Below are 27678 nucleotides of genomic sequence, written 5' to 3' on the forward strand. Positions count from 1 at the left end.
GTGACTAATGCTGTTTCGGCGCTGTTGTCTTTTAGATTCATAATTGAGAGTTGTCGAGAAGATGGTGAACAATTGAGGTTGTGAGTAGTTTGTTGAATGGCCTCTCTCCATAGAGTAAACACTTTTTTATAGTACCCAGTTTTCTACTCATCTCAACTCCATTTCTCAAATTATGTCACTGACTGTGAGGGGTTTGATACAGGTAAGAGCAGTCTGTTGTAGTGGATTCATTTTGGAACAGAAGTTGAGTAGCTTGAGGAACTTGGCTTTTTTTAACAGTTGGATATCTATTGAAAACTGTGTCCAATGAGGGTCTCCCATATATCAGGGGTTGATTGTGAATGTGAACCAGGCTACCCTTGAAGTGTATGCCATAGGATCAATTTTGTACACAACACATGCTTGTAGTAACTGTGATGGTGTTAAAGATTCTTCATATTATTCTGAAATATTTTGTGCTTACTTTCAGGCCTCTAATTCCACACTAGTTTATAGAGTAATGTGTACAAATTAAACTTAGATGACATAATCATTGTAAAACAAAAGCAAAGGTGCACCACACATGAATTTCAAAACAAGAAGAACAATTATATGATCCAAATTCAACACTGATGTTCTTCAAGATTTTCTGTTTATTCCATTTTCAATAGTTTAAAAGCGAAGACAAAAATATAGCTTTTCGCAATGATACAGCTGACGCGTTTTGTCCTAATGCAGGACTTCTTCAGGGCTGTTAAATTTAAACAAATAAATATACATATCAGTAGACAAAACTCACAACAAATGTATCACATTACATACTATACATAGATAAAACAAGGGTAATCTATCTAAACCATAACTACATGGTAGTACATATAGAAAATACAAACAAAAATCAGCAAACACTGAGATAGATCAACATTCTTTTATCAATTACCATTATAATGTTCCAAACCTACGAACAGTGTTTAGACAAACATTCTTAGCCTGAATAGTATTTTTTAGACTAGTTTAGTTTACACCTCTTTCAAATTTATGCCATCTATATTAACAAGGCTACTATTGCATGTTCATATGACTGGTAAAACGAGAAGGGGGAATACCCTTAGAGGCTGAAAGGCAGACAAAGCAACAGGAAGAGAGAAAGGGGAGGTTGAGAGAGTATTACATTTAGGGCAATGTCAAGATTTAGAGTTTATCTCGAACCTCTTTGCCAAACCAAATCATGTTGGCAGCAGGTAGTATGAAAAAGAAGATAATGATCAGTGATAATGGATACCCACCACTAGGAATTAAGTGGATCAATCTCATCCAGAGAGAGGCCAGTGAATAGCAGGCTTCGTGGCTTGTTGGATATTCCCTGTCACTATTATCTATAATGTCAACTAAAAGCATCAATGTGGACTACATTGCAAAATGCAAACAATGAAAGGTTGCCTGCCCAGTTTAAAAGAACAAACTTAAAATTCATGTGTGGTGCACCTTTGCTTTTGTTTTAAATTGTTAGGTTCCTACGGGACCTAGCCCTGTGACAGTGGGTGCGATTAAGAGAGCACACAGACCCCAGTAAAGACAGAGAGGATAATATTAGCAGAGGGATAGCATGTTAAGTGCTGTTAATCAGAGGGCTCCACTGTCAAGTTTGCCTGTTTAGACATAATCATTGATGTGATCAGGGATTCCATTTGAGATGTCATCAGTGATGTCATAAATATTATCATAGAACATGTCATGAGTGATGTAATATCTGAGGCCATAAGATGTGCATGGCAGGGGAACAATATATAGTTAGCTCTGCTACCTGTAACTGCTTAAATTCTGTGTTACTTTTAGTTCTAAACTTTATTGTTGTCAATGATGTTTTCACATAACTATAACATTACTTTAACCCTTGTTTTTTTCAGTAAGTTTCTAGTTTTTTTTCATGTAGAGTAATACTTTATTACCATACCAAAAGCCACCCCCGCCATTCGTAGCATGGAATTGGCAACAAGGTATGGCCTTCAGGCAGGCCCCACAGGCAGCCAACCCCACTCTGCATATTGGTTTTCATCTCACACAGTGTGTCCTATTAGACCTTGAAGACCCCATCCCTCAGGTCTGTATTCTTCTTAAATGGAAGTGAGGCTGACTGCCCCTCACCCAAGTTGATTATGGCCCGGTGACCCCATCCCCGGGGTGCTTGATCATTTACAGGTGGGCACCCCAATGCTTACCCATGGCCCCCACCATACACATGCAGTTGGCCATGGGGGAATCCCAGGGCTCCTGCGGCCCAAGCCAGATCCCTGCATGCAGTGCATGCCCACTTTGCTCCCACCTGGAGTGACCAGCTATTAATGCTGCTCTCATCAAGCAAGAGCAATCTGTTGCTCTGTTTCAATGCCCACATCGGTGCAGGCAGAAAAACAAATCTTAAGCCTGCTCCCAGCTGGCAGGAACATTTTTAAAGCTTACATATGCTGGGAGCATACTTAGCATTTGCTCCCATTTGGTGGGAAATTTGAAAATGCTCCTACCAAGCAGTAGCAAACACAAGTTTACTGTTTCCCTGGGGTGAACTCCCCAGGACAGAGCAACTGAGCCGGCCCTGGGGGGTGGGATCCCTGGGGTCACTGAAGGCGCAGGGAATGGGCACATCCCACTCCCTGTAAATTAAGCTATGGTTCTTGGGGATCAGGTCCCCTAAGCCTTTGGAGGCTTGGGAGGGGGTGCATTCACTCCCTGCCCTTAAATAAAGTAATCAGCTCTGGGGGATGGGGTCCCTATGGCCTACGAAGGTTCAGGGAAGGGAGTTAACCAACCCCCTCCCTTTTAATTAAGTAATAGCCCCAGGAGATGGGATACCCAGGACCCTTGGAGTGTCAGTGAGGGGGGTGGTGTGCCCCCCCTCACACTTCTTTTCCTCATTAGCCTTAAGGGATGAGGTCCCTGGGGCCTTCAATTGCTCGGGAGATGGGCTTCGGGCAAATGATTAAAGCAATCAGCTAATTACATGAATTATGTAATATGTGAGGCTGCAGCCGTCCGAGCTGAGGCTCCCCGCATGAGCAGCACTTCATCCAACTGGGACATTGGAGCAATCCTGCTCTGCGCCTATAATTCCAGAGCTGCAGCCTTTCGAGCTGAGGCTCCCCGCATGAGCAGCACCTCGCCCAAGTGAGACATCGGAGTGAGACATCGGAGGAATCCCGCCCGGCGCCTAAGTCCCTCACATCCAGCATTGAGAACAGTGCACAGAGAGACCGATAAAAAGGAGCTCAACAGTGATTTGAATGGTCCCACCTCGATGAACAGCACAAGCCTCACCATTTTGTGCCTAAACGGTGGAACCTCAAAATGAATAGTTAGCTATATGGGTAAAACTAAGAAAGGTCCGCTCACCTCACACCACCACATAGGCAAAGACATAGGACGTATAGCATTCAGCACACTATCAAACAGAAATAAAGGATCATGCACACTGATCTGCCCCCATAGAAACAGACAGAGGACAATACCCTGGTAGTTTTTGTCGCATGGAAAGAGTAATAGGACTAATCCACAGATCTATTCCATCACTAGATAAGCAAGCAGCCATCTTGGAACGACTGATATATTATGCAACTTCAACAAAGCGTGCCCATTGATCTTATCACCAGACACTCTAACCCTCAATTCGAATTATATTATTTACTATAAATAACAGCAACCGCTAATTTTATGACTAAGGATCCCGACATTACCTAGATTGGGACATAGTAAGCGTGACCTATTAATGGTTATGGAGTGAGGACCTATCCCAAGGACTCATCATCTGGAATAAAAGAGGGAGGCCTACAACTTCTCAAACTCCCCAAATATGTCTCCCCCCATACTACCTCTCTCACTATTTGACCCTCTCAGCCCCCCTTTTTCCCTAATATTCACACCATATTATGAAGTCTATGGGCCCACACACCCATTCCATCAAATACCCCCCTAACATCTCAAAAGTGGTGGGCAAAAGCTGCAAACATTGTCTACTAAAATCACATCCAGAAACCCCTATCTCTGACCCCTATTTTTCAAATAACACAGGACAAAAAGGAGAGCAGGATGGCGTAAAGCCCTATTCTCAATTGCATCAACCAAAAAAACTGCACAAGGTCTTACATTTACTATCATTCCCTCCCCGGTCTACAAAGCAACTGCTACATTTATCATAATGGGATCATCCTCATGCAGGCATTAGACCATAACCTGAATGTACTGGACAACATCTTCCCGAGCATCAAAGCGAAGGTTGCAAGATCATATTCCACCTCCCAAACAAACCATTCTCCTAACCTTCTGTCAGATTCCTTACCTGACGCCCCACCCAGATATTCCCCCTTGGTATCCCATTGAACTACCCCAGACCTAATCGACACCCCATTTAATGACATACACCCACGAAATCTCTACTCCTTCACGAGCACCACCACAATCTCTACTATACCCACCTCACTCGCATCACCTCGCCCCAGCTCTCCTTCACGCCCACGCGTCTTCCACTACCACTCCCCATCTCAACAACCGCACCTTCATCCACCCTTTAATTAGTACATCCCTCTCCACTTCCATGATCATCCCCCATAACTCCACTGCGGATTCTGCTCCAATCTCTTCTTACACACTTACTCCAGATCAATCCGCTTTTTTATCTTCTCCCTCTCCTTGCACTACAAATCTCACTGTTTCCCCTCCTATAGCTCATTCCATAACCCCCTTATGTCCCTTCTTCACTTCCCCCATTCCAGTTACCACCACTCTACAAGAATGTCACACATCGAATCTGATTCTTCCAAAGCACACATCAATACCCCTTCACATCCCCTCTCCACCTATCCCTTCCCTACGGACTCCCCCACTGAAAAAAACACCATGCATCAAACCAGTTCACATCATTAGCCCAGGACACCACACTAGCAATAACCCCTCCTCACCTTACCACAGTTCAGGCAATATGATAACTCCTACACATGACCCCAGACTCGATGAGATACTATGATCCCTTCAACAAATAAGAGAGGACATCCAAACTCTTCATGACCTGATCCGGCATCAAACTAAGCCACAAGCGAAACCTATTCATCGGCAATGCACAAGCCCCCCGCCTCAACTCCCCAAATGGAATAGAGTACCCTACCCTAACGCCTCATCCTACCCAACCAGGGAAAAGAGAACCCTATCTCCAGGTGAGCTTACTTCCCTGCTTCATGCATACGAATTCCCTTCCCTACCCTCTAAACCTGCGCACAGTGACGACACACAGAAACTGTCCTTAATCCAACCCATCCATCCAAATCCATCTAGAATTACAAGACACACCCCCAGAGGTATTGATGAAAATAACCTCAAGAGTGTACCCATCTCCCATGACCAGAACACCACTGTGACCAAGGCCCACCTAAAATGTATCCTACTAAACTGTAGATCAGCATCACGTCATGCCGCTGATATAGCTGACCTCATTATAACCAATGAACCTGACCTTATCATCTTAACGGAAACTTGGCTAAACAAATCATCTACACCCATCTTAGACATTTTAGTTCCCCCAAACTATTACATCACAAGACTTGATGGACTTCATAAGCTAGGGTGTGGAATTGCCTGCATTCTTAGGAACAGTCTCTCTGTGATACGCTACAACTGCCCGGTATTCTCTTCATGTGAATACCTCTGCCTAGACATCTCAAGCAATAACAAGTCATTATGCTCACTTCATTCTTTCTACCAACCTCCTGGTAACAACCTTACCTTCATCGAACACTTTATGGATATTCTAACAGATCTCCCAGATCCTCCTGGGAGACTTAAACGTCCACTGGAATGATCCAAATGACCCAGAGGTCAACAGCCTCAAAGCTTTCCTGTCTGACCTCAACTGGTCCCAAATTTGTAATAGTCCCACCCACATAACATAACATAACATAACATAACATAACATAACATAACATAAGATAACATAACATAACATAACATAACATAACTGGTCCCAAATTTGTAATAGTCCCACCCACGAAAAGGGCTCAACCCTTGATCTAGTGATTTCCAAAGTGGACTCTATCCAGCTAGAATAGTTTCTTTCTTGCGACTGGTCCGACCATCACAAAATCACTTACCATATCAAGGAAGTAGTTAACTTACTCTCTTTTCAACCTAAGAGAATGAAAATCTGGAGGAAGAACCCAGATAAACTCAATCCTACCGCACTCGCAACCAATAGCCACATCCTCACGCCCCCACCGGATGGATTAGAGGATGTAGAGTACTTGACCAATCACTACTTCCACTCTCTGAACAGGGTACTCAACAACGTAGCACCCCTACAATTGAAAAGAGTTACCACAAAAGACTCAAACCACTGGTATTATTGTAGGCTAAATGAAGAGAGAAGATCATGGAGAGCAATTGAAAGACAATGGAGATCTGCTCCATCCGCTGCCCACCTCAAACTACTAAGAACCACCAGAAACTCTTATTACAGAAAGATTAGATGTTCAAAAGCTGACTTCATCTGTAAACAATTAGACCAAGCTAAGAATCGCCCCAAAAAACTATTCGAAATAATCAATGCTCAATCTAAGGGTGTCTCCCACTAACCCCAAGCTAATCCAGAAACACTCCCCAGTTGTGAGGGGTTGCCACCTTTTTCACAACAAAGACTGAAAAATTAAAGAAAGACCTACTTAAAAACCTATTATCCTACACCCACCCACACATTAACCCCGCGCTGACCACACCAGTGACCCCGCCTAACTGCTCTACAAAGCTTGACCTCAAGAACAACGCCTCCTGGACCACCTTCAACTTCTAGATCAAAGAAACTATCTTACACACGCTCATGGCTTTGAATCTCTCCATTCATTTCACAGATCCTCTCCCAGCAACCCACTTAAAGACCTTCATGCCACAGCTAGTGCCCCTATGGACCAGGATTATAAACACCTCTCTTTTTCAAGGAACCATCCCAGACATCCTCAAAGAGGGTCAGGTATCTCCTATCCTAAAGAAAGTATCAGCATCCCGTCAGACCTGAATAACTATCGCCCAATATCCAACATCTCGACCTTGGCCAAACTGCTTGAAAATAGTGTCCACATGCAGCTTAATAACCACATTGACTACTTCAACCTGCTAGATCAATTCCAATCTGGCTTTCAATCTGGGCATAGTACCGAATCAGCCATGACCCACATTATAGATGATGCTCTACAAATACTGGATCAAAATAAAGCCTGTTTGTTAATCCTACTTGACTTATCCTCAGCCTTCAATACAGTCAAGCACAGCAACCTACTAAACATCTTGAAACATAGAATGGATTTATCTGGAACTGGTTCACTTCCTTCCTCCAAGACAGAACGCAAAGATTCAAGATCAACCAATCTTTATCTAACCACACCCCAGTCACCTTGGGAGTACCCCAGGGACCCTCCCTCTCCCCAACACTCTTCAATCTGTTTATGCAACCATTCACTGAGCTTCTCAACTCCTCAAACATCCAATATCAGTCAGTGAAGTAATCTTTATTTCGGTCAAAGATCTTAAAATATTCAAAATACATGAAACACTCAATAAAAAAGCATCATGACAAGTATAAATAGCTCCATTGATTAGAAAAAATACACAGATTACAATTCATAAAGGCTAAAAAGAAGTCAAAAAGATAAAAAGGATATATACAAGTTAAAGTTTTTACATGATCAGGACGGAGATATTGCACAGCGGACAGGACTCGGCAAAATATTGATCACAGGACTAGCGCCTAATAAATAACCTGTGCCTTCTCCACATGGCATGTAAATAACAAGAAGCAGAAAATACAACTGGTTGGGAAGATCACATTTTAGGATCCTGAATGCCTGATGGTATTGCTTAAGCCCCAAATGTCTACATAATTGCATAAGCCATAATAATAATAAGAAAACATGGGGCGCAGACTCCTCCTTTGCTCCACACGCTGGACATTCTAGTGACTTATTATCAGACCATTTATGCAAGAAAACCCTGACGGGTAGTGTACCATGCCAAAATTGAACGTAGAGTTTCCCTGCTTGGCTGAGGACAATCTCATCCAAAAAAGGCTCAAGTTTATACTCATCTTTGTGACTCAAAAAGTCTAAAGTTAGGGATCCCAGCGCAGAGTTGGTGATAACATCCTCCAGTTGTTGGTTACGATGGAGTTTCAGCAAGTCTGTTCGGGACACCTTCGTACACGCTACCTCAGGCTCACTCCAGAGATCCAGGAACCCCAGCTCCTTGCTCTCCTTTCTTATATGAGCAAACGATTGGATTTTGTCTGTTCCAGGGAGTCTCATAAGTTCCCTGAAGTTAATTCAGGGGTTACCCATAGTCTACGCCAGTATGCTAAAGGGCGAAGAACAATTACCTCATCTATGGGTCTGATATCTAGGTCCATTCTTAGTGGGATGAGGGGAGTGCTAGCCGGGAGGGACAACAGAGATCTCAAAAAACAGTTTTCTGCCTTAAGGATATCTTCAATTCAGCAGTGACCCCACAGTTCTGCCCCATATAAAATGGCTCCTTGGGCTTAGGCTTTATACATTTCCAGGACAGAAGCAACCGGTTTATTCCCAGTGCAATTTTAGAACACCCCCTGTCAACTGCACCAGCCTAAGTTTTGCCTTGGCTATCTGAGGGCCCGACTCCATAGTATCGCAGAGGGTAATGACCAAATACTCTAATACAGTGACCCTATCCAGAACAGTGCCATTTAAGGAGGGATTGGAACAAGTGATCTTTGGTGGATTACAGATCATTTACTTTGTTTTTGAGATGTTAATCGCCAACCCCATTTTCTGACAAAATCTGGAAAAATTATCTAGGGCACGCTGTATTCCCATGAGGATTTGTACAAAAGGAGGGTGTCATCGGCAAACATAAGTGCCACTACCTGCTCTCCAGGTATCTTAGGTGCATCAATATCTTTGACCCCCCTTAAGATGGACAATTAAGGCATTAACAAAGAGACAAAAAAGGGTGGGCGCCAGAACGCATCCCTGCCTCACTCCTCTGTTGACCACAAACCTAGGAGTCAAGGCATCCCTCTTGAAACTTCTGACCTGCGCAAAATTTGTAAGATGGTGTCTCCTAAGAATATTAAAGAGGTAGGTTAGAATCCCCATGTCTGCCAATACCTCCCACAAAATATCCCGAGGTACCAGATCGAATGCCGTCTTGAGGTCAACAAAAATTAAGTAGAGGCTGCCACCCTCTACTTTAACCGTTTTCCAATATAATAGTTGCAATCTTAAAAGTTGGTCAACGGTGGATGTTTTTTCCCTGAATCCGGCTTGGTAGGGGCTCAGTATCTTCAATTCCTCCATCCAAGTCTGGAGGCAATCGAGAATAATCTGTGCAAACAGTTTTTGGCTCACGTCAATCAAGCTGATCGGGCGGTAGTTTGCAGGGATTAGTGGACAGCCCTTTTTAAATACTGGGGCAATTTCCGCCCCCAGCCACGTTTCAGGTATGGTGGAACCCTGCAGTATGGCCTTAAACACCAGACAGAAGTAAGCAGTCCAGATCTCGGATTGGTCTTTATCAAGGTCCCCGGGGATTTTATCAATGCCAGGGGCTTTTCCTGAGGGGAGTCTTCTTATTGCACCCTCCACCTCGAGCAGTGTGATCTTTGTATTTAGGGCTGGTTTAAAGGTAATCAATGCGGGGTCATCTTCTAAACTACGTTGAAGTTCCTTGTGAGTATTCTCGGGGGTCCCCTGGCTCAAACAAGAGCCTACTTCCATCGAATATAGCGCCTCAAAGTGCTCCATCCATCTCTCGGGTACAATACTCGGCTCGTCTGCAACATATCCATAACTGCTGCCTGTTCTCACAATTGCCCAAAACTCCCGCATATTTCTATTACCCAGGGCACTTTTTATACTATCCCACCTATTGTTTTCCCATTGCTGCTTAGCCTCTGCAATAGGCTGCTTGTATTCCTGCCTCCTCAGTTTAACTAGACTCCTAAATGGAGCTTTTATTGACTCAATCAAAAGAGACTTCGCCATTTTACAATTATCGTTAAACCATGACTGAGTCTTCTGGTTTGTCCTAAACCTAGTCACTACCGGGTTAAGTAAATCAGCCAATGCTGCCACCAACCCCGGGTGTCATTTAGCAATTTTATTTGCCACCTCTTCTTATCCAAGCTCGATACAGCCACTAATCTCCATAAAGGTCTTAAAGACAAGTAAATATAAGGCACTCATTTTATCTAAAGATTGTTTCACCACCGGCCATTTAAGCCTTCTCCTATTATTTGAGAGATTCAGTTCACTATTCTGGCTTGGTTTACTCCCGTTGGAGATATCAGTGTCAGGTAGTCTCAAATTTAGAACCAAAGTGTTATGGTCACTGTCATATCGAGATAAAATCTCAAAATCAGTGACTATAGGCCATGCTCTTGTCTCGACCAGGATGTAGTCTATCCAAGATGATTGGCCAATACGATTGAACGTGGCCTCTCCTTCACGGTCGGACTGGGTGTGGCCATTGCAGGCTCTCATAGAATGGGCCATAGTTATCAAATTCATTTGGACAGCCAGTGGTGTCCAGGCCTTAATTGGAGTAATTTGGAGTTCAGGTATAGATCATTGCTGGTCTTCTTCTATATTAATAGAGTTACCAATAGCAGGTAGGGGCTGGTATTGACAATATAAATCACCAGCATTAATCAATTGGCTATTTCCAGAAACGGTGGGTATGAAAGTATCAAGCAAGGCCAGTGTTACAGATTCTTTCCCTATGCTAACAGGACGGGAATACACATTAATAAAGGTCACCCTGAGATTGGTCGGAAACTTAAGTGTGACACATTGCAGATCTATAGTTAGTGTTGGTACTTGGGTCACCATGCAGCCCAGGTGTAATGCTACCAATATAGATAGCCCCCATAGGGTCTACCCCTTTATCCCATCGATGCTAGATGGTTAAATGAAGCAAAACCCATTCTTACTGTCTCCTCCCTAGCCCACTTCTCCTGAAGTAGGCATTTATCGTATTGATCTATAAAAGACCCCTAATCGGGGCAAGCAATTTTGTTAGTTAGGCCTGCCACGTTCCAAGACAGTATTTTAATTGTATCCATCTGCGAAATTTCCCCTGCCGGAGAATCCAAGGGGACAGGAGCTAAGGGGGCATAGATAGACATGTGCGAACCACCATATTCATGTGGTCTCTTGCAAAGGGAGGAATCCTGTTTTTGTAGCTCCATACCCTCCCCCATATAAGCTATAGTCTGTCTCTTGGCCTGGGTTGAGTCAAACGAAGACACAGATGCCCACATTCCAGATTTATAATTATTAAAGACTTCTGGGCCTCTCTGTCAGTCTACGTCCTGTAAAGGGGCAAACTTATTTGCCAGCGGAATATTGAATAGGGACGGGACATTTGTGGGCATCATATAAGGATCCACACACCAGCTACCACAGTCCCGGGGGGAATAGACTTCACCAACACTTCGGGGGAAGGGTAAAAAGAGTCCAGAGAGAGGGCTCTGATGGCAGTTTGTTGGCCCAAAGGGTAGGAGGGATGGGTCATCGATCTACGTACGGCTTCAGGGTACCTAAAATTGATAATCACACAATCCCCCGGAAACGTTTTTTTTGTGGGACCTACCCAAGCCACCCTACGCACCATCAAGATCTCACCAGCCCTATTATATGGGAATTGTTTGTGCCTGGCCAGCCAGAACAATATCTTATTTGTAAGGTCTAATTGAGACTCATTTTGGCCGTCTTTAAGTTCGGAAATGCCAGCCACAATAACTGCATAAGGTGCTGCAGCTGGAGGTAGATTAATAGTTTGGGAGGGACCATTTTAATGTTTCCCTGTGTGGGGGAGCTCCATCTCTATCACCCTCCATGGTTGTGTTCCCCAGTTCCCCATTGTGAGTTGAGTTTGCCCCTATTCGCTGGATTTGTGTTCGGTCCTCCCTACTTACTTTGAGATGGGTCTCTATCGAGGCCTGCCTAGCCAATTGGGGAATAGTCTTATCTACCTTTCCAGTGATAGAGGCTGCGTCTTTACGGTTAGCTGGAGCTAGGGCCGGGGTAATTTCTGGGCAGAATTGGATTTGTTGAGTCTCAGTAGGATTCTGGTGGATCTCAGCCCTTACTTGATGTCTGGATAGTGAGTTTGTAATAGCACTCTGTTGTTTGGTAGCCTGAATTTTACCCATGCTAGTCACTAGGATTTGGACATGAGCATAAAGTGGGGCAATCTCTTCCTTCACAATGGTCCTGCATTGAGTAAGAAGATCCAATAGTAATGCTTGGGCACATAGTGGATATAATTGGGACGCCAAAGACATGTCATTACTGCCCGAGGAATTCTCTGAACTAGGACCTTTTGAAGTACCTTCTACATTGCCCTCTCCTACCTTTTTCTCCTTAGGCCCCCTGGCTTTGCCCTGTTTTCTCTTCCTATCTCTCTTAGATGTTTTAAATGGTTTGGCAGTAACAAGTTCTGCCTTAGTTGGGGACGTTAGCACAGAGACATTCAAATACAGATGGCTCACAGGGGTTTACAGAATTAATTGAAGTTGACATTACCAAGGGGGGGAAGTCAGGGGTAATAGATAAACGTCTTCCCGTGAGTTCAATTTCCGTAGTAACTACCCCAATCGCCTTTTGTAACATTAGGTCAATTGCTGTAGGCAAGGTAACCGGGGAAGTATCTGGGTTCGCGCGATGCCCCTTAACAGTACATGCACGCTTTCTTTGGGTACGAGCAGGAGCATTAATTGTAGGCATCGTAAAAACAATTTGTTACCTTTGTCCCAATAGCAAGAGCCAAGAGGGGTGGTCCAGCCCAGCCACCTCCGGCCAGTGACGGGCAAGGACGGGACCGCCCTTGGCCCAGGCTTCGCCCGGGCGCTGCCCGCACGCCTCCCGCTCTGCGGGAGGCTTATAGCACTAATGAGGGCTGCAGGCGCCTGCTGGTGACAGTGTCAGAGCGCGCCTCCCAGGGGCTGCTGGTATCTGTAGTCCCCGACGTGGCTAAGTGATGGCTGTTTCCCTCACGGCGGTCTCGGTCCAGAGGGGCTTCACACACTGCCCCTGCCCCAAGCAGCAAGGAAAACAACCAACGAGTGGTGGAGGGTAAGTTGAAAAGCCGTTCCCCTCACGGCAGTAGGCACGAGTCAAGTGAGCGTCCGCCAAATACAAAAGTGGCAGTGGTAAACCCAATTTTGTCAGTCAGCAGTTCAGGCTGCAGGGGTCCACAAATCTCTGGCTTTCCATGGCTTTCTGTGCAGTCACGCGCGCCCTCAGCTCAGCGCTGCTTTCCTGCGTCTGCAGCTGTATGTTTCCATGATCCAGCGGCAGCCAGCGTCTGGGAGTGGCGTCTATTTGAAAAACGCAATGACTGTCAAACTTGCTCGCGGTACCGCAAATTGCCGCTTAAAATAACACCAGGATCAGCTAAACTCAGCTAAGCTCAGCTAAACTCAGACAGGAAAAGCGTGGCGTGGCAAGGCGTGTCCGTCAGCATATCTGTCGGCTATCAGCTCGGATCCACTGCAGCCATGCGAACCGTTTCCCTACGTGGACATCCAATATCACATGTACGCCAACGACACACAACTCTACATTAAGGTCCACTCTCTTGAAGACATCAAGTCCCTTAACTCAACACTCCAAAAAACACAGATCTGGTTGGAAAGCAACCATTTCAAACTTAACACACTAAAAACAGAATTCCTCCTTATTGCTCCCCCCCAAACAAACAGACACGATCTGGGAGTGGATGCAGCACCTAACTGCACTCGATGGTCAACCTCTCATCACTGATTCCGCGAAATTCCTAGGAATAACTCTGGATAATAAACTAAATATGCAGAAACACATCAGCACTGCAACTAAAGGAGCCAATTTTCAGATGAACACCCTGAGAAAACTGAAACCCTTCATACCCGGGAATGACTTTAAACAGGCAGATCAAACTCTAGTAATTCCCAAAGGGGACTATGGGAGTGTTGCTCTCTGCGGCCTTCCCAGATCAATAATGGCTCTGCTAAGAGCCTCAATCAATACAGCAGCTAGGATCATCACAGGCTCCAGAAGAAACTGCCACATTGCCCCTGACCTTTGTGCCCTCAACTGGTTACCTTTTGAGGCCAGAATTCATTCAAAAAATCGCCTGTATGACACACAAGGCATTGCACCAAAAAACCCAGAGATACCTTGTGGAGAAACTATTACTATCGGGTGGAAACAGAACTACTAGGAGTTCTGATAATCTTCTACTTAAATCACAATGTTTCTCTAAGAAAAAAAACGTACAATTGTACCTTCTCAGGAATGGCCCCCAGCATTTGGAACGCCTTGCCCCCAGAAACAAGATTTAATCCGTCCGCTGCTTTCTTCAAAATAAGTGAAATAGATTTTCTTGTCCAGATTCACCTGAACTTTCGTATAAACTCTTGTTGATATGTGCTAGTCGCTAACAGTTACCAGTAATGTATTCGCATAACTCATCGTATTTATATGTATCTGTCAATCACATGCATGTGCCCGATTCCCGCAAGGGTCTTGTTCACGTTATACAAAAATGTCTAAATAAATAAATAAAATAGAAATAAGCAGTACATTGGGGGTGTACATTTTAGTTAGCTCAGGTAACTAAAACTGCTGAGTTTCTATGGTTTTGTGTGTGTGAAATCTGAGCCTAATTATAATGTCCCTGTAAACTTCTGTTTTTTCAGTGAATTTCTACGCTACTTTTGATTCTATTTCCTACCTATTTCTTCCTTGTAACCTTTAATTTTTTCAATGAATTTCCAATGTTTTTGAAATTTCATTTATAAAGTTTTAGGTCTCTCCTCCTTTTAATTTTTTTAGCTAATTTGTAGGGTTTATTTTTAATACTAAGGTCCCCATCATGATGTCGGGCAGAAGGCCATTTGACAGCTCGTTGGTGGCATTCCGCCCGACATCTGAGGCATTGATCCAACCGCCATCTCATGATATGGGAGGTCTGACTGATGCCAGCGGGGGGAATCTGCTCTGTCTCGAGAGGCTAAAGTAGCCCGTCGGGGCAGAGGGTAGATCGTAATCCACAAATTGAGGTGGTGCCTGCTCAAACAATGCCGTGGTGATTAGGACATTTCCAACAGCCTTTCTATGGTGATCCGACCAACAAGCGCTGCAGGTTCAGGTACAAGCAGTGGAGCATGAAGGAAGTTGACAGATGACAGAATATGGAGAAAAAAAAAAAACCCTACCCCTCCATCCTTACCTGAACCGGCTGCGCCTGCCCACTACCATAAATAGGCTGTCAGAAAAAGACTGTGGGTAGTGTGGACCGTACCCCCATAGCCTCAACTATGAGGCATGGGGGCACCTGTGGTGGCCCCCAAACATCCATGCATTTTGTGGCAGGCACCTCACAGAGCATAGATGTTTAAAAAAGTGTATCTATCCTATTACTGCTTGTGCTGGAGCCCACAAGCTGCAATAGGAAAGATACACTTTCTGACAGCTGTGAAGGTTGACGCATCCTAATTTGGTAAGCAGGAACCCCCGACTTCTTGTCCGCGCTCCAGTTTCCAACACTACGCCGGTTGGACACTTGTCAAACCGACTTCGTAATGGGGCCGTAAGAGTATTACAATTTAGTTTGATTTTTAATTTAGTTTTATTTTTTTAACTATAGACATTCTTTTTTATAAAGAATCTTTATATACATTTAAAAACATAAAAATTACATATGTACTAAATGTGAAGTATTTGACTTTTTTAATGTTTACGTTGCTCCGGTTGCCACCATAGTGGAGAGTCATGGCCTTCGCATGGTGTCCTATGCCGACGACACGCAGCTGGTCATCTCCCTATCACGTGCGCCCAGTCTTGCGGCGGACATCTTCAGAGCATGCATGCAAGACCTTGCTGCCTGGATATCCGCCAACTGCCTCAGGCTCAACGGAGGCAAGACTGAGGTGCTGGTTGTGGGGGGATGCCAGGCGGCGTGGTGGCCGCCATGCTTGGGACCAACACCCATCCCCTGCCAGGAGGCGAGGAATCTGGGCATTTGGTTCGATCCCAACCTGACCTTTGGCCCCCAGATTAATCGGGTGGTCGGATCTTGCTTTGGGACTCTTAAGAGCCTTAGGAAGGTGCTGAAGTTCTTACCCATTAAAGCTCGCCAAACGCTGGTGCATGCACTTGTTACATCTAAGATGGACTACGGCAACCTTCTTTATCTAGGGACCTTAGAAAATAATCTGAGCCGCCTGCAGGTTTTGCAGAACGCTGCTGCCCGACTGGTGCTTAGACTACCCAGAAGAGCTGCCTCAAAAGCGGCGCTCCAGACCATGCACTGGCTCCCGGTAAGAAGCAGGGTGGAGTTTAAAGCACTCTGCACATGCCATCGGATCATTAATGGCAGGTCTCCCCTTCCTTTGCAAGGACTGCTGACACTATACGAGCCGCCCCGTTCCCTCAGATCTTCCGGTTCGGGGCGCCTGGCCATTCGCTGCGCTTAGAACCATCTGAATCAATCTTCAGAGCCAAGTTAAAAACAATATTATTCATTCGCTAATAGGTTCCGCTTTCTGTAGTCCTCCTGTAAGCACTCGCTCCTCAGCGCGGGGACACGCCGTTGAGCGTCACCAAGCGCTTTACAAAACCCCCTAATAATAATAATAATAATAATTAAATAAATAAACTGTTTGTTAAAAAAGCAACTTTGGGGTACTGTGGTACCTTCGAAAGTCTGTACACATAGATGAACTACTACTCTTTGGTTTTTAATTCTGCCCACTTGTTCGGAATAAATCTGTGAGTCCAAATCTGCAGATCCATTTTCATTAATGACATCAGTGTGAACATATTTGCTGGTATATTTAAACCCTCCCATATCTGTTTTTCAACAAAGTTATCCATTGTACGAGTTTTGTGATTTGCAAATATGTGCTCCAGATTCGCTCGAAACTACACCCAGTCCCTGTGATTTGATTGGATATATGAGGACCCCACCCATGCACATGGAAACCACCCCCAAACCAGTTACTTATCCAGTGATTTTTCTAGGTGGATTGTAAACCAGTGGTGCTCTGCTTTTACAGGATGCTTGAAGCTCTATCTTCCATCCTGAATGAACATCCACATCCTGATGACGAGGAAGTTACTACCTGAAAAAAAAAAGAAAGTGATGTCTTGAAGCACTTTAGTATACCTTCTGGAGAAAAGAAGGTAACAGCAAAATATGTGCAGTGCAATATTTGTGGCAAGCAGTTAGCCAGAGGCAATTAATTAATTAATTAATTGTGGGTTTCTAAAGCGCTAGAATCGACTCCCGAAGGAGTATCTCTGCGCTGTAGACCGCTGGGGAACCCGTCCTGGCTTTCCCTGTGAGATGGTCCCTACTGGGTATCTCCAAGGTGAAACCAGGCATCCCCGGCATATGTGGGGGGCCGTTGTGGAGATGAGGCAAGCTAATGCCCAGAGTTGCCGAGTGTGATCCCTGGTTAGAGTAGGCACCGAGGCGAGAATTATCGAGTCCACTGAGACTGGTCCAAGACCCTGCCGCGTTGGGAATTGAACCCTGGTCCCGGGCTGTCCTCTGCTTCCGGGTCTGCCGCCTCTAACCAGTGAGCCACACCACTCCACTGCAATGCAAAGACATATTCACATGGGACAAGTTCCATGTGGAAGCACTTAAAAAAGAATTCAGGAAAGGGCCTACAGCCGGATTATGCAGGAGAAAGCAGGCACAGCAGGACAGTTGACCTCTACAGCAACCTTGGGAGAACCATCATCAGCTGCAGTCATCTCAATGCCAGCTGCCTTTGAAAAATTGAATGACATGGTTATTCACTGTGTGAAATGACGCATGCTAAAAAATGTCTTCTGTGGGTGCATTCTTGAATACAGTGAAGAAGCAACGCTGTTAGTTTATTTTGCTTCCAGTGACCACATAATGTTTTTGAAGATTGAAGCTGGTTGCTTCTTTGCATTTCCCCACCATCACCCTTTTACTATCCTTTTAAATCTTTGTTCAAAAAGGAAGACAAATTAAAAAAGCAGTTAAATGGCCCTTTTAGAAAAAATGGTTCTTGTTAGAACCACCATCTGGTCAAACAAAGTACTAACTCTGTGATTTTAATGTGTCAGTGACTGTATTGTTGTGAGAGTGGGTGTGTTAGTGTATGCCTGGGTATGTTATTGGATGTACTAGTTTTTGGCTGACTGTGTCAGTTTGTGATTTGGTGTATGCCTGGGTGGGCCAGTGTCTGTACTGGTGTATGCCTGGGTGTGTCATTGTATGCATCGTTGTAAGCCCGGGTGTGTCAGTGCATGCATCAGTGTAAGCCTGGGTGCTTCATTGAATGATTTTGTGTTTGGTTGCATGTGTCAGTGTCTGTTTTGAAGCATGCCTTGGTGTGTCAGTGTCTTAATTGAGTATGCCTGGGTGTTTCAGTGTTCGTGTCAGTGTGTGCCTAAGTATGTTATTTGAATCATTAGTGTTTGTCTGTGTATATCAGTGTCTGCGTTGGTGTGTGCCTGGTTTATCAGTCTATGCATCGATGTATGCCTGGGTATGTCAATGTATGCGTTGTCACATTGTTAAATTAAGCCTGCATAGAAACTGCATTTTACATGCTCATGTTGTTACGTTGCCTTCTCTCCATAAAGTTAATGACATTTGACATACATTTGCTTGCATGTCTGTGCAGGATAATATTCTCTGAAACTACATTGCTTAAATTTCCACTTCGTATGCATACTATCACAACACCTTGAACATTCAGTCCAAGAGAAAAAGTTCAGTGTGCAAATGTTGTTCTTTGTTATTGTCCATTAGGCAAAAGAGCTATCACAATAGAATACACAATAGCAAAATGGCAAAAGGGGGATTTTTTGTATACAAACAGCATGTTGGAAATGGCCCTTTTTGAATGGTTAGCCCCAAACATTTTGCTTCTTACTTCTAATTTTTTCCTGACTGGTGGTTGTTGGCTTTAGGACTCTGGGCACTTTACCACCGCTGATCAGTGCTAAAGTGCATATGCTCTCTGTTTAAACTGTTATTGTGATTGGTTATCCATGTGTTGTATAACATTTTAGGACCCTATTGTAATTTTCCCGATTCAAGCCCTTATATAGGTATAAATCACCATATCCTTATATAAGCATAGCAATCATAACCATATTTAGACATAGCTCATGCAGTCCAAACACGGCAGGGCTACTTCCACTAGTTCTGAAAATCCACAACGATTTCTTGGAAAACTCGGCTTCAGCAGCTAGGGACTTCCCCTTTTCTCGAATACTGACTTGTCCAAGAACTCATGCAGTTTTCAAAGAACTGATACTCTTTGATGACGTTATTGTGTCCACCTTTACGTCAATCTCGGTACCTTCAAGGTATAAATATGCCCACACTTACTATAGCAAACACACAGTGGTTTGGAGCAGTTCGACTATCTACTTGGCCGACGCACCCTGCTACTACAAGTGCCAAAGGAAGCCGACCCTCCAGCAGACGCACTGAGAAAGACGCTGTCATTTCTCCTGCCGAGAAATTCAGCTCCAGTGTTTCCAAGCTACCCCTGTGGGTTGTTGGGAAATAGAGTCCTGAGCCTGACCTCCTTCATTCTAAAACCAAGGTACGGAGCTGATTAGACCCTTAGAGAAATCTTGGACAGATTCTTGGCCAAGAATACTACATTTATGCTACACCTCACTTACGTCTTCCCTTGTACTCGACCTAGGTTAGGTACATCGGGGTAGGCATATTTTAGAAGCACCAGTTGAGTACTTTTTAGCCTTTCTTATTTACGTATGTATTTATCTATGGTCTAGGAACCATACAATGCTCTTACAATACTATTTTATTCTACTCTTTTTACTGTATGCATTACATTTTGCAACCAGTATTACGATTGTAGCAGCTCATTTCTTTTGCTTGAGAAAGAAGACTGTTCAATAAATACTTTTATTGAAAACACCTGTCTCTCTATTTCTCTGTGACAGGGCTGGTAAGTCAAACTCTACTAGTGGTCCTGCAGCACTGATTGTGCCACCCACATGAGTAGCCCTTAAAAGAGGTCTCAGGCCTGCTACTGCAGTGCCTGCACGCAATTTGCTAACTGCCATGTTGTCCTGACAAGTGCACCCAGGCCATACCCTTCCCTTTCTATGCACATAGCACAACCCTATAGTAGCCCCAAAGTACCCCCCCTGGGCAGGGTGCAGTGTATGTGAAAGGTAGGACATGTTCTGATGTGTGTACCATGTTCTAATAGTGAAATATTGCCAATTTCATTTTTCACTATTGAAAGGCTAACTTGCCCATATGACAGAATGGGAAATGCTGTGTAACATGCTGACCTCCATATCTTCCCATAGGAGTGAGAAAGAAAATTGTAGTCTGGTATCCCTGAACTCATAATTTAATAACACATCTTTTAGTAAAGGTGTTTTTTAAATTCTGTGTTTGAAAATGGCACTATTAGAAAGTGGCTATTTTCTTGTTCAACCTTGTGCCTCTGCCTGGTTATGGATTGCCTGTTGGCACGGGCTGGTGTGGCTCCAGGATTCTGGATAGTCAGCCTGAGCTGAATAGGCCAATCTGCATTTGGAGTGGTGAGAGAAGTAGTATCTGTCCCTGACTAGGGCTGTGCCTGCCTTCCACATAAGACTGGCTCCACTTCCTGCGGTGCGTCTGAAGACCCTGGCCCACCTTCACCAAGGAAGAAGCTGTGCACTGGCAGAGTGCACCCAGAACTGGTTTGGACTGGGTCTAGGACCCCGTTACACATAAAGAACAATGACTTTGGGGGTGTAAATGTATGAGCTGAAACTCCTGTAAATCAGATTACTTTGTGATCAAGAGTAACCTCTGCCAAAGAAGATCAGCTGAAGAGACTAAGGAGAAGAATTGCCCTTGCTGTGTGTCTGGGGACGGCCTGCAGTTTACTGTTTCTACTAAGGAGAGGACAAGGGACTTTGCTGTGTGCTGTGTCCCCTCTGTTTGCAAGAAGGAATTTGCTGTGTGCTGTGTCCTGAAAGAAGAACAAGTCTCCAAAGGCCCGAGGAGAGCTGGTTTCCTGTTGCTGAAACCAAGGGATATAAAAAGTTTCAAAGGATCATGCCTGAAAGCCTGCCAACCACTATTGACCCCTGTGGAGCCGTCGTGTTAACCGGGGGCCGTGCTTGTCTCCAGCTCCAAAGTACTGAAGGTGTGTACCTGTGCTCAGCACTGACTAGACCGTAACCCTCGTAGGGTCAACAGCATGATCGCCGAGGTTCGAGGCACGTGTACCTTCAAGCAGCGCTGCTGTGTTTGCGACCCTCGTGTGGGCTAGCAGCGTGACTGCCAAAGCACTGCGTGGGTGTTTCACAGCTACGGCCCCAGTCTGGAGAAGAAGCCGCACTGAAAGCAAGAAGTTGCAAGGCATCGGCTCGCAACAAGGGGCTCCTCATCAGGAGAAGCTGGTGCTTGTTGCGCCCCGCCCAGCAGGTCACCAACAGCGAGAGAGAGGGAAGCATGTCCTCAGCCGGGGCCTGACTTCTGCACTACCAGGTAGCCATCCGAGGTCCTAGCAGCTGCTCACTGAAGGCCCGGGGTGGTGTGCCCTTATCCGGACTCGTAGCACTAGGGAGGGGGTTCACCTGTGACGCCGCACTTGGTCGCCGATCCACGGGCTGTCCAGTGACTGTCGGGGGTCCCTTGCGATATGCGGTCATTACTGACATATTAGAAAGTGCGCTACCAGGGCCAGCTCCACAGAACCTGTTTGTTTTTCCGCATCTTTTGGGAGCATAATATTTGTTTTACAATCCTCGCTACAGGAGTGAGCAGCCCCACTGGAGATAGTCTGTTGAGGACAAGGGAATCAATCAATCAATCACAGTACATATAAAGTGCGCTACTTACCCGTGAGGGTCTCAAGGCACTGGGGGGTGCTGCTACTGTTCAAAGAGCCAGATCTTGAGGAGTCTTCTGAAGGTGAGTAGGTCTTGGGTCTGCCATATGTGAGTAGGGAGGGTGTTCCAGGTCTTGGTGGCAAGGTAGGAGAAGGATCTTCCGCTGGAGGTCGTACGTTGGATGCGGGGGACAGCGTCGAGGGCGAGGCTGTTGGAGCGGAGCTGGCGGGTGGGTGTGTGGAAGCTGAGTCTGCTGTTCAGGTAGGCTGGTCCGGTGTTGTGCAGTGCTTTGTGTGCCTGGGTGAGGAGCTTGAAGGTGATCCTCTTGCCGACGAGGAGCCAGTGTAGGTCTCTCAGGTGGGGGGTGATGTGGCTGCGGCAGGTAACATTGACGATCAGTTGGGCGGAGGCGTTTTGGATGCGTTGTAGTCATCGTAGGTGTTTGGCTGGGATTCCTGCGTAGAGTGCGTTGCCGTAGTCCAGTCTGCTGCAGACAAGGGCCTGTGTCACCGTTCTTCTTGTTTCGGTTGGGATCCACTTGTAGATCCTGTGGAGCATGCGGAGGGTGTTGTAGCAGGAGGAGGAGATGGCGTTGACCTGTTTAGACATTGAGAGGGAGGAGTCGAGGATGAATCCTAGGTTGCGTGCATGGTCGGTGGGTGTTAGTGCTGTTCCCATTGTGGTCAGCCACCAGGAGTCGTCCCAGGCTGAGGGGGTGGGTCTGAGGATGAGGACCTTGGTCTTGTCTGAGTTGGCGCTGGTGGCGTTCACAGGGGAGGTGGAGTCTCCCGTAGTCCTGGTGGTCGTGGTGTTGAAGCAGTTGTGGATGTCAGTGATCTTGCGGTGGAAGAAGATGGCTAGTGAGTCGCACAATTCTTGTGAGGGCTGGATGTTGTTGGCGTTGGCGCTGGGGTTGGAGAGTTCCTTTACGATGCTGAAGAGTTCTTTGCTGTCGTGTGTGTTGTTGTCCAAGCGGTTTTTGAAGGAGGATCTCTTGGCTAATCTGATGAGGTGGTGGTGTCTGTGGGTGGCGTCCTTGTGGGCTGCGTGGTTGTCCAGTGTGCCTTCGTAGAGCCATATCTTCTCCAGTTTCCAGCATGCACGTTTGGAGGTCTGGAGCTCGTCTGTGAACCAGGTGGCTCTCTTGATGGCAAGGCTGTTGGAGGGATTCTTGAGCGGGGCGAGGGTGTTGGCGCAGTCGCCGATAAACTGTCTGAGGTTGCGGACTGCCGCCTCTGGGTTGGTGGGGTCGGTGGGTGGGTTCTGGGCAAGGGTGGTGATCAGCTGGTCGTTGGTGACTTTGCTCCAGTAGCGGCGAGGTAACTGTTGGGTGCGGTGGTGCGTGGTTGGTTTCTTGAAGGTGAAATGGATGCAGCGGTGGTCAGTCCAGTAGAGTACGGTGGTGTGGTTGAAGGTGATGTGGAAACCTGTGGAGAAGATGGGGTCCAGCGTGTGGCCGGCGGCCTGGCTGGGTGAGGTGACGAGTTGTCTGAGGCCTAGGTTGGCGAAGTTGTCAATCAGGGCGGCTGAGTTGTCGTTGATGTTGTTCTCGAGGTGGAAGTTCAGGTCCCTGAGGAGGATGTAGTCCATGGAGGGGAGTGCGTGGGTGCTGGCGTGGTCGGCGATGGAGTCGCTGAACTGAGCCCGGGGTCTGGGGGGTCTGTAGATGAGTGTTCCTCTGAGGGTGGTGTAGGGGTCGGTGTGAATCCGGAAGTGCAGGTGTTCGGCGGTGTTGAGGGTGTCGTCTGTGTGGGTGGCGACCTTGAGGGTGGACTTGTGGACGGTGGCTATTCCTCCTCAGATTCCATTGCCGCGATCCCTGCGGGTGATCTTGTAGCTGTCCGGGATGGCTATGGCGATGTCGGGCACAGGGGAGTCGTTCCACCTGGTCTCGGTCAGGAAGGCCATGTCTGGGGCGGAGGTGTCGATCAGATCCAAGAGCTTGACGGTGTGTTTGCGTGCGGGGCAGGTGTTGAGGAGAATGCAGCGGAGGTGGTTATGTCCAGTCCTTGGAGGTTTGGTGGTTCTGTCGCAGGTGAAGCTGCAGGTGTGGTAGGAGAAGGGTCCATTGGTCTGTTTCAAGTGTCCATGCGGAAAAACTTAGGTCGTAAAAACGTCAAGAAAAATAAAAACTCGTATCCACGAGCACAAATCCAACATAAGGACCAAGAAAAAAAAATCATCGATTGCTGTACATTTCAATGAACTGAAACACCAGATTTCACAATTGAAATTTTTGGTTCTGGAAAATGTGTCGAAACAAGAAGGCAGAGACAATGACAAACTTCTACTCCAAAGAGAGAAATATTGGATTTTCAAATTAAATTCCATGAAGCCGTTGGGATTGAACGACCGTTTAGAATTCAGCTGTTATCTGTGATTATGAACCCACTGTATAGCCCCTCGGGGATAATGATGCTAATAGGATCCTTTGTTGCTGTTTGCATGTTAATGATGTTACTGTAGTCACTCACCACTTAATCCATTTTGATATTTGATCACTTTTCGTTATCTTTTACCGCCACCGGTTTGAACAGGAAATTTTTTTATCCGTTTTATATCCGCTTTTTATTCGTTTTTGATTCAGTTTAAACCCGTTCACATATATCTACACGCCATTCCAATATGGCCGATACTCTTGTGAGTTCCGTTAAGTCCCATCTCAATGTCCATATCCTCATCACCATACGTACCTACGTCTTTTATCCTTCACTCAAACGTGTATCGGCAATCTGTTTGGAAGAGTGAGGAGCGCGTAATTCAAATGGCGTTGTTACTCTAAGTAAGTGGGGACGTAATTTATCAAATGCGAGACGTGGATGTCTTGCATACTATCATTTTTGTTAGTTCTCGTACATTTTTTGGCTGATTTTTTTCCAGTTCTGTGTATGCTTTATTTACAGCTTTCAAATGTTGTTCACTTTGAAGATACGTAAGTGAAAACTCCTCGTTTTTTTATTATTTCACTCGGCACAGTCGGGCATACAAACGCACTAAAGCACATGGTGACACAGTGATCATGAAACTGTATTGTGGTTATTTTGATTAATGAATGCATGTAACATTTGCTAAAAAACGCTATATCCTTTATTTTTAGACATAGCTCCCGGAAGAAGGGCAATTGGCCCGAAATGCATTGAAGCACTTGTGTTTAAACTACATATGTGGAATAACGATGCCTGAATTGAAAATGAATGAAAATAAAATTCACACATTAAATTAAATTAATTGAATAAACATGAATGGTGTAAATATTTTGGATACAACTCTTGGAGTCTCTTAATTTGAACCAAAGGTGTGCCTAATCAAGGGATTCTTCCAACACTTGGAAGCGCAGTTCTGATTCATTGAATTTGACGTGGAGGACGGACACGCCACCTTGTGAGCACCCAAACCTTAAAAACCTTTGAATAAATGGTTAATTAACCTCATACCTAACTACAGGCTGTGCACCGCCATACCTTATATTTCTGTTTCGGGGCTGCCTGGAAGCAGGTGTGGTTTCGGCCGGCATTGAGTGCGTGGAGGGTGCTGGCGTCATAGTGGATTCTGGTGTTGTGGCGTTCGTGGGGTCGAGGAGTTATGGTGCTGGGCGCAGTCCAGGCACAGACGGGCGCTGACGGGCTTGCCTCTGGCGCGCCGGCTGCACTTGGCCGCTGCGCGGCCATGCCGCAGCCTCCAAGATAAGGCGGGGAGGGAGGGAGAAGCATCTGGTAGGCAGAAACGGGGCTGTGAGTGGGCGACAAGGGGGTTGTTTCCACCGGGGAGCAGCGGCAGTACACAGGCGGGGGTTACAGAATCAAAGAAAAGGGGGGTGGGGGGAAAGGCAAAGGAAAATAACGAGAAAGAAACAGGGCAGTAAATTACACAAGCCACACAGTAAGTAATGTGAAAATGGGGCACAAAACAGTAAATTACACAACCACACAGTAAGTAAAGTAAAACAGGGCAAACACTGTGCAGCAAGGAGCAACAGAGATGCGGGTGGCAGTCAGGCACTGTGGAATAGAACTCGCACCTCACGGTGCCACGGAGCAGTAGCGGGAGCACTGGCGCAGCAGGAGGAGCTGTGCGACAGAGGGGGAGCGACCTGGCTTGCGAGCAGGGTCAGGGTCACTGTGTAGAGGTTAAGAAGGACGAAATCTGCAGTATTTTGAGTGCTTACCAAAGACATATAGCCTCTGCAAGTATCTTGTTTTGCTAGACTGAGACTGAATTTGATAATACAGAGCTTAATTAAGTTCAAAACATGCGTTTCACATATTTTGGTGCCCCGATTATTCCTCTTTGTAGCAGGCTCCTCTTAGTAAGGTCCCAACCTTATATTTAAATCACATCTAACATCTCTATCTCAACATCACTCTCCCCCCAGTTCCTCCTATTTGGTTATGTCTCGCTGTGTCAGCGGAGTTTGCCTCACTCTCTCACATCTCAGTTCTGATGATTATATTTAATATCTCATATTTCAGTTATTGGGCAGAATCTGGTTTATAAGTTTATATAAATGTGGGAATATGTCTAGTAGTTAGATGTGATTTAGATATAAGTTTGGGACCTTACTAAGAGGAGCCCGTTAAATATAGAGGAATAATCGGGGTGCCAAAATATGTGAAGCGCATGTATTATAGAAGAAATATCTCCGGAGGCAAATCAGGCACAGAAGAACTTCTGGGTGCAATATGGTAGCTTCAGCACAAGATGCATGTGAGGCAGGAAATCACGGCAGGAAAGCTATGGAGTAGGGTGGCATTTGTGTCCAATCAGAACACGCGCACATCCATTTACATTTGGTGTGCTCCTGTGACTCTCTGAGACCAATAAACAAAAGGGAGAACGTTCATTGCCCTGGCAATCTGCTGATCTGAAGGTGAGACACTTGAGAGTCATTTGAGAGGGTGAGGCGAGGAGGGCACTCGTGCATTGCTATTTAGAAATGCCCTAAGTGTAATAAGTTTTACTCTTGTTCACCATTTCTCCACTAGCTGATTTATGCTACAAGCTTGTGGAGGCTTTGAACCTACAGTCCCTCAGCTGTTTAATGGGAGTGCTTGGCAGCGCGTTTATATCAAGAATTTTGCCCGAACCTTAAACTAAGGTAGGATATGTACTAAAAGCACCCAGAGATAACTTGTATGTATGGATGAAAGAGTTTATCTACAAGTCTCTCTGTTCTTTCAGGCTAATGAAGGTGAAAGGGAACACAACATTTTTAAAGAGAAGTGGCACATTTTTTTTGCAAACCGTGAGAGACAGGAGTGAGCCTTAACCTGAAACAGAGGTAGGATATGTACTGAAATGAAAACAAGCAGTGACAATTAACAGTTATGGAGTGATAACTCTAGTGAATGGAATCTCTCTTCCTTTAGGTTTATTAAATCGAAAGACATTGCCATATATATGCAAATCATTCTTAATCCTGTGCCTCATGGAAACCGTCCAGCCCGAACTGCCAAGCCAGGTCCTCCTTGGACCGGAAACAAGCATCCTAGGACCGGTTTTAGGGTAAGCAAAAGAATGATGGATTTAACCTGGATCTCTTGACTGGGGGTGAATGTTTTGATTTGTTCTGCATTCCGTCCATCAATCGTGTGTCTTTTGCTTTATTGCCCTAAGTGCGCCAGGTATGCCCGGATGTGGGTCCTGGGCTCACTGTGCCACTGGAATCAAGCTATCCTGTGGGAAGAGAGGTAAAACCCTGAAACCGGTCCTAGGATGCTTGTTTCCGGTCCAGGGAGCACCTGCCTTGGCAGTTCAGGCTGGACTGTTCCCATGAGGCACAGGTCAAGAC

At 45.6% G+C, this 27678-nt stretch overlaps 1 protein-coding gene across 1 annotated transcript in view; it reads right to left on the reverse strand.

Moving 5' to 3' along the window:
- Nucleotides 1-16749: 16749 nt before the first annotated feature.
- The window catches only part of LOC144821630 (uncharacterized), a 33296-nt gene continuing 22367 nt past the window's right edge, over nucleotides 16750-27678 (reverse strand). Inside the window, exons 6-7 of the mRNA XM_078678868.1 lie at nucleotides 25352-25600; nucleotides 16750-17149 (exon numbers count right to left, since the gene is read on the reverse strand). Coding sequence (XP_078534994.1) covers nucleotides 17078-17149; nucleotides 25352-25600 — 321 coding nt within the window. The 3' untranslated portion in view covers nucleotides 16750-17077. The remainder of the gene's footprint in view (nucleotides 17150-25351; nucleotides 25601-27678) is intronic.

The sequence above is a fragment of the Lissotriton helveticus genome, chromosome 2_2, assembly GCF_964261635.1.
Source record: "Lissotriton helveticus chromosome 2_2, aLisHel1.1, whole genome shotgun sequence".
Taxonomy (NCBI): Eukaryota; Metazoa; Chordata; class Amphibia; order Caudata; family Salamandridae; genus Lissotriton; species Lissotriton helveticus.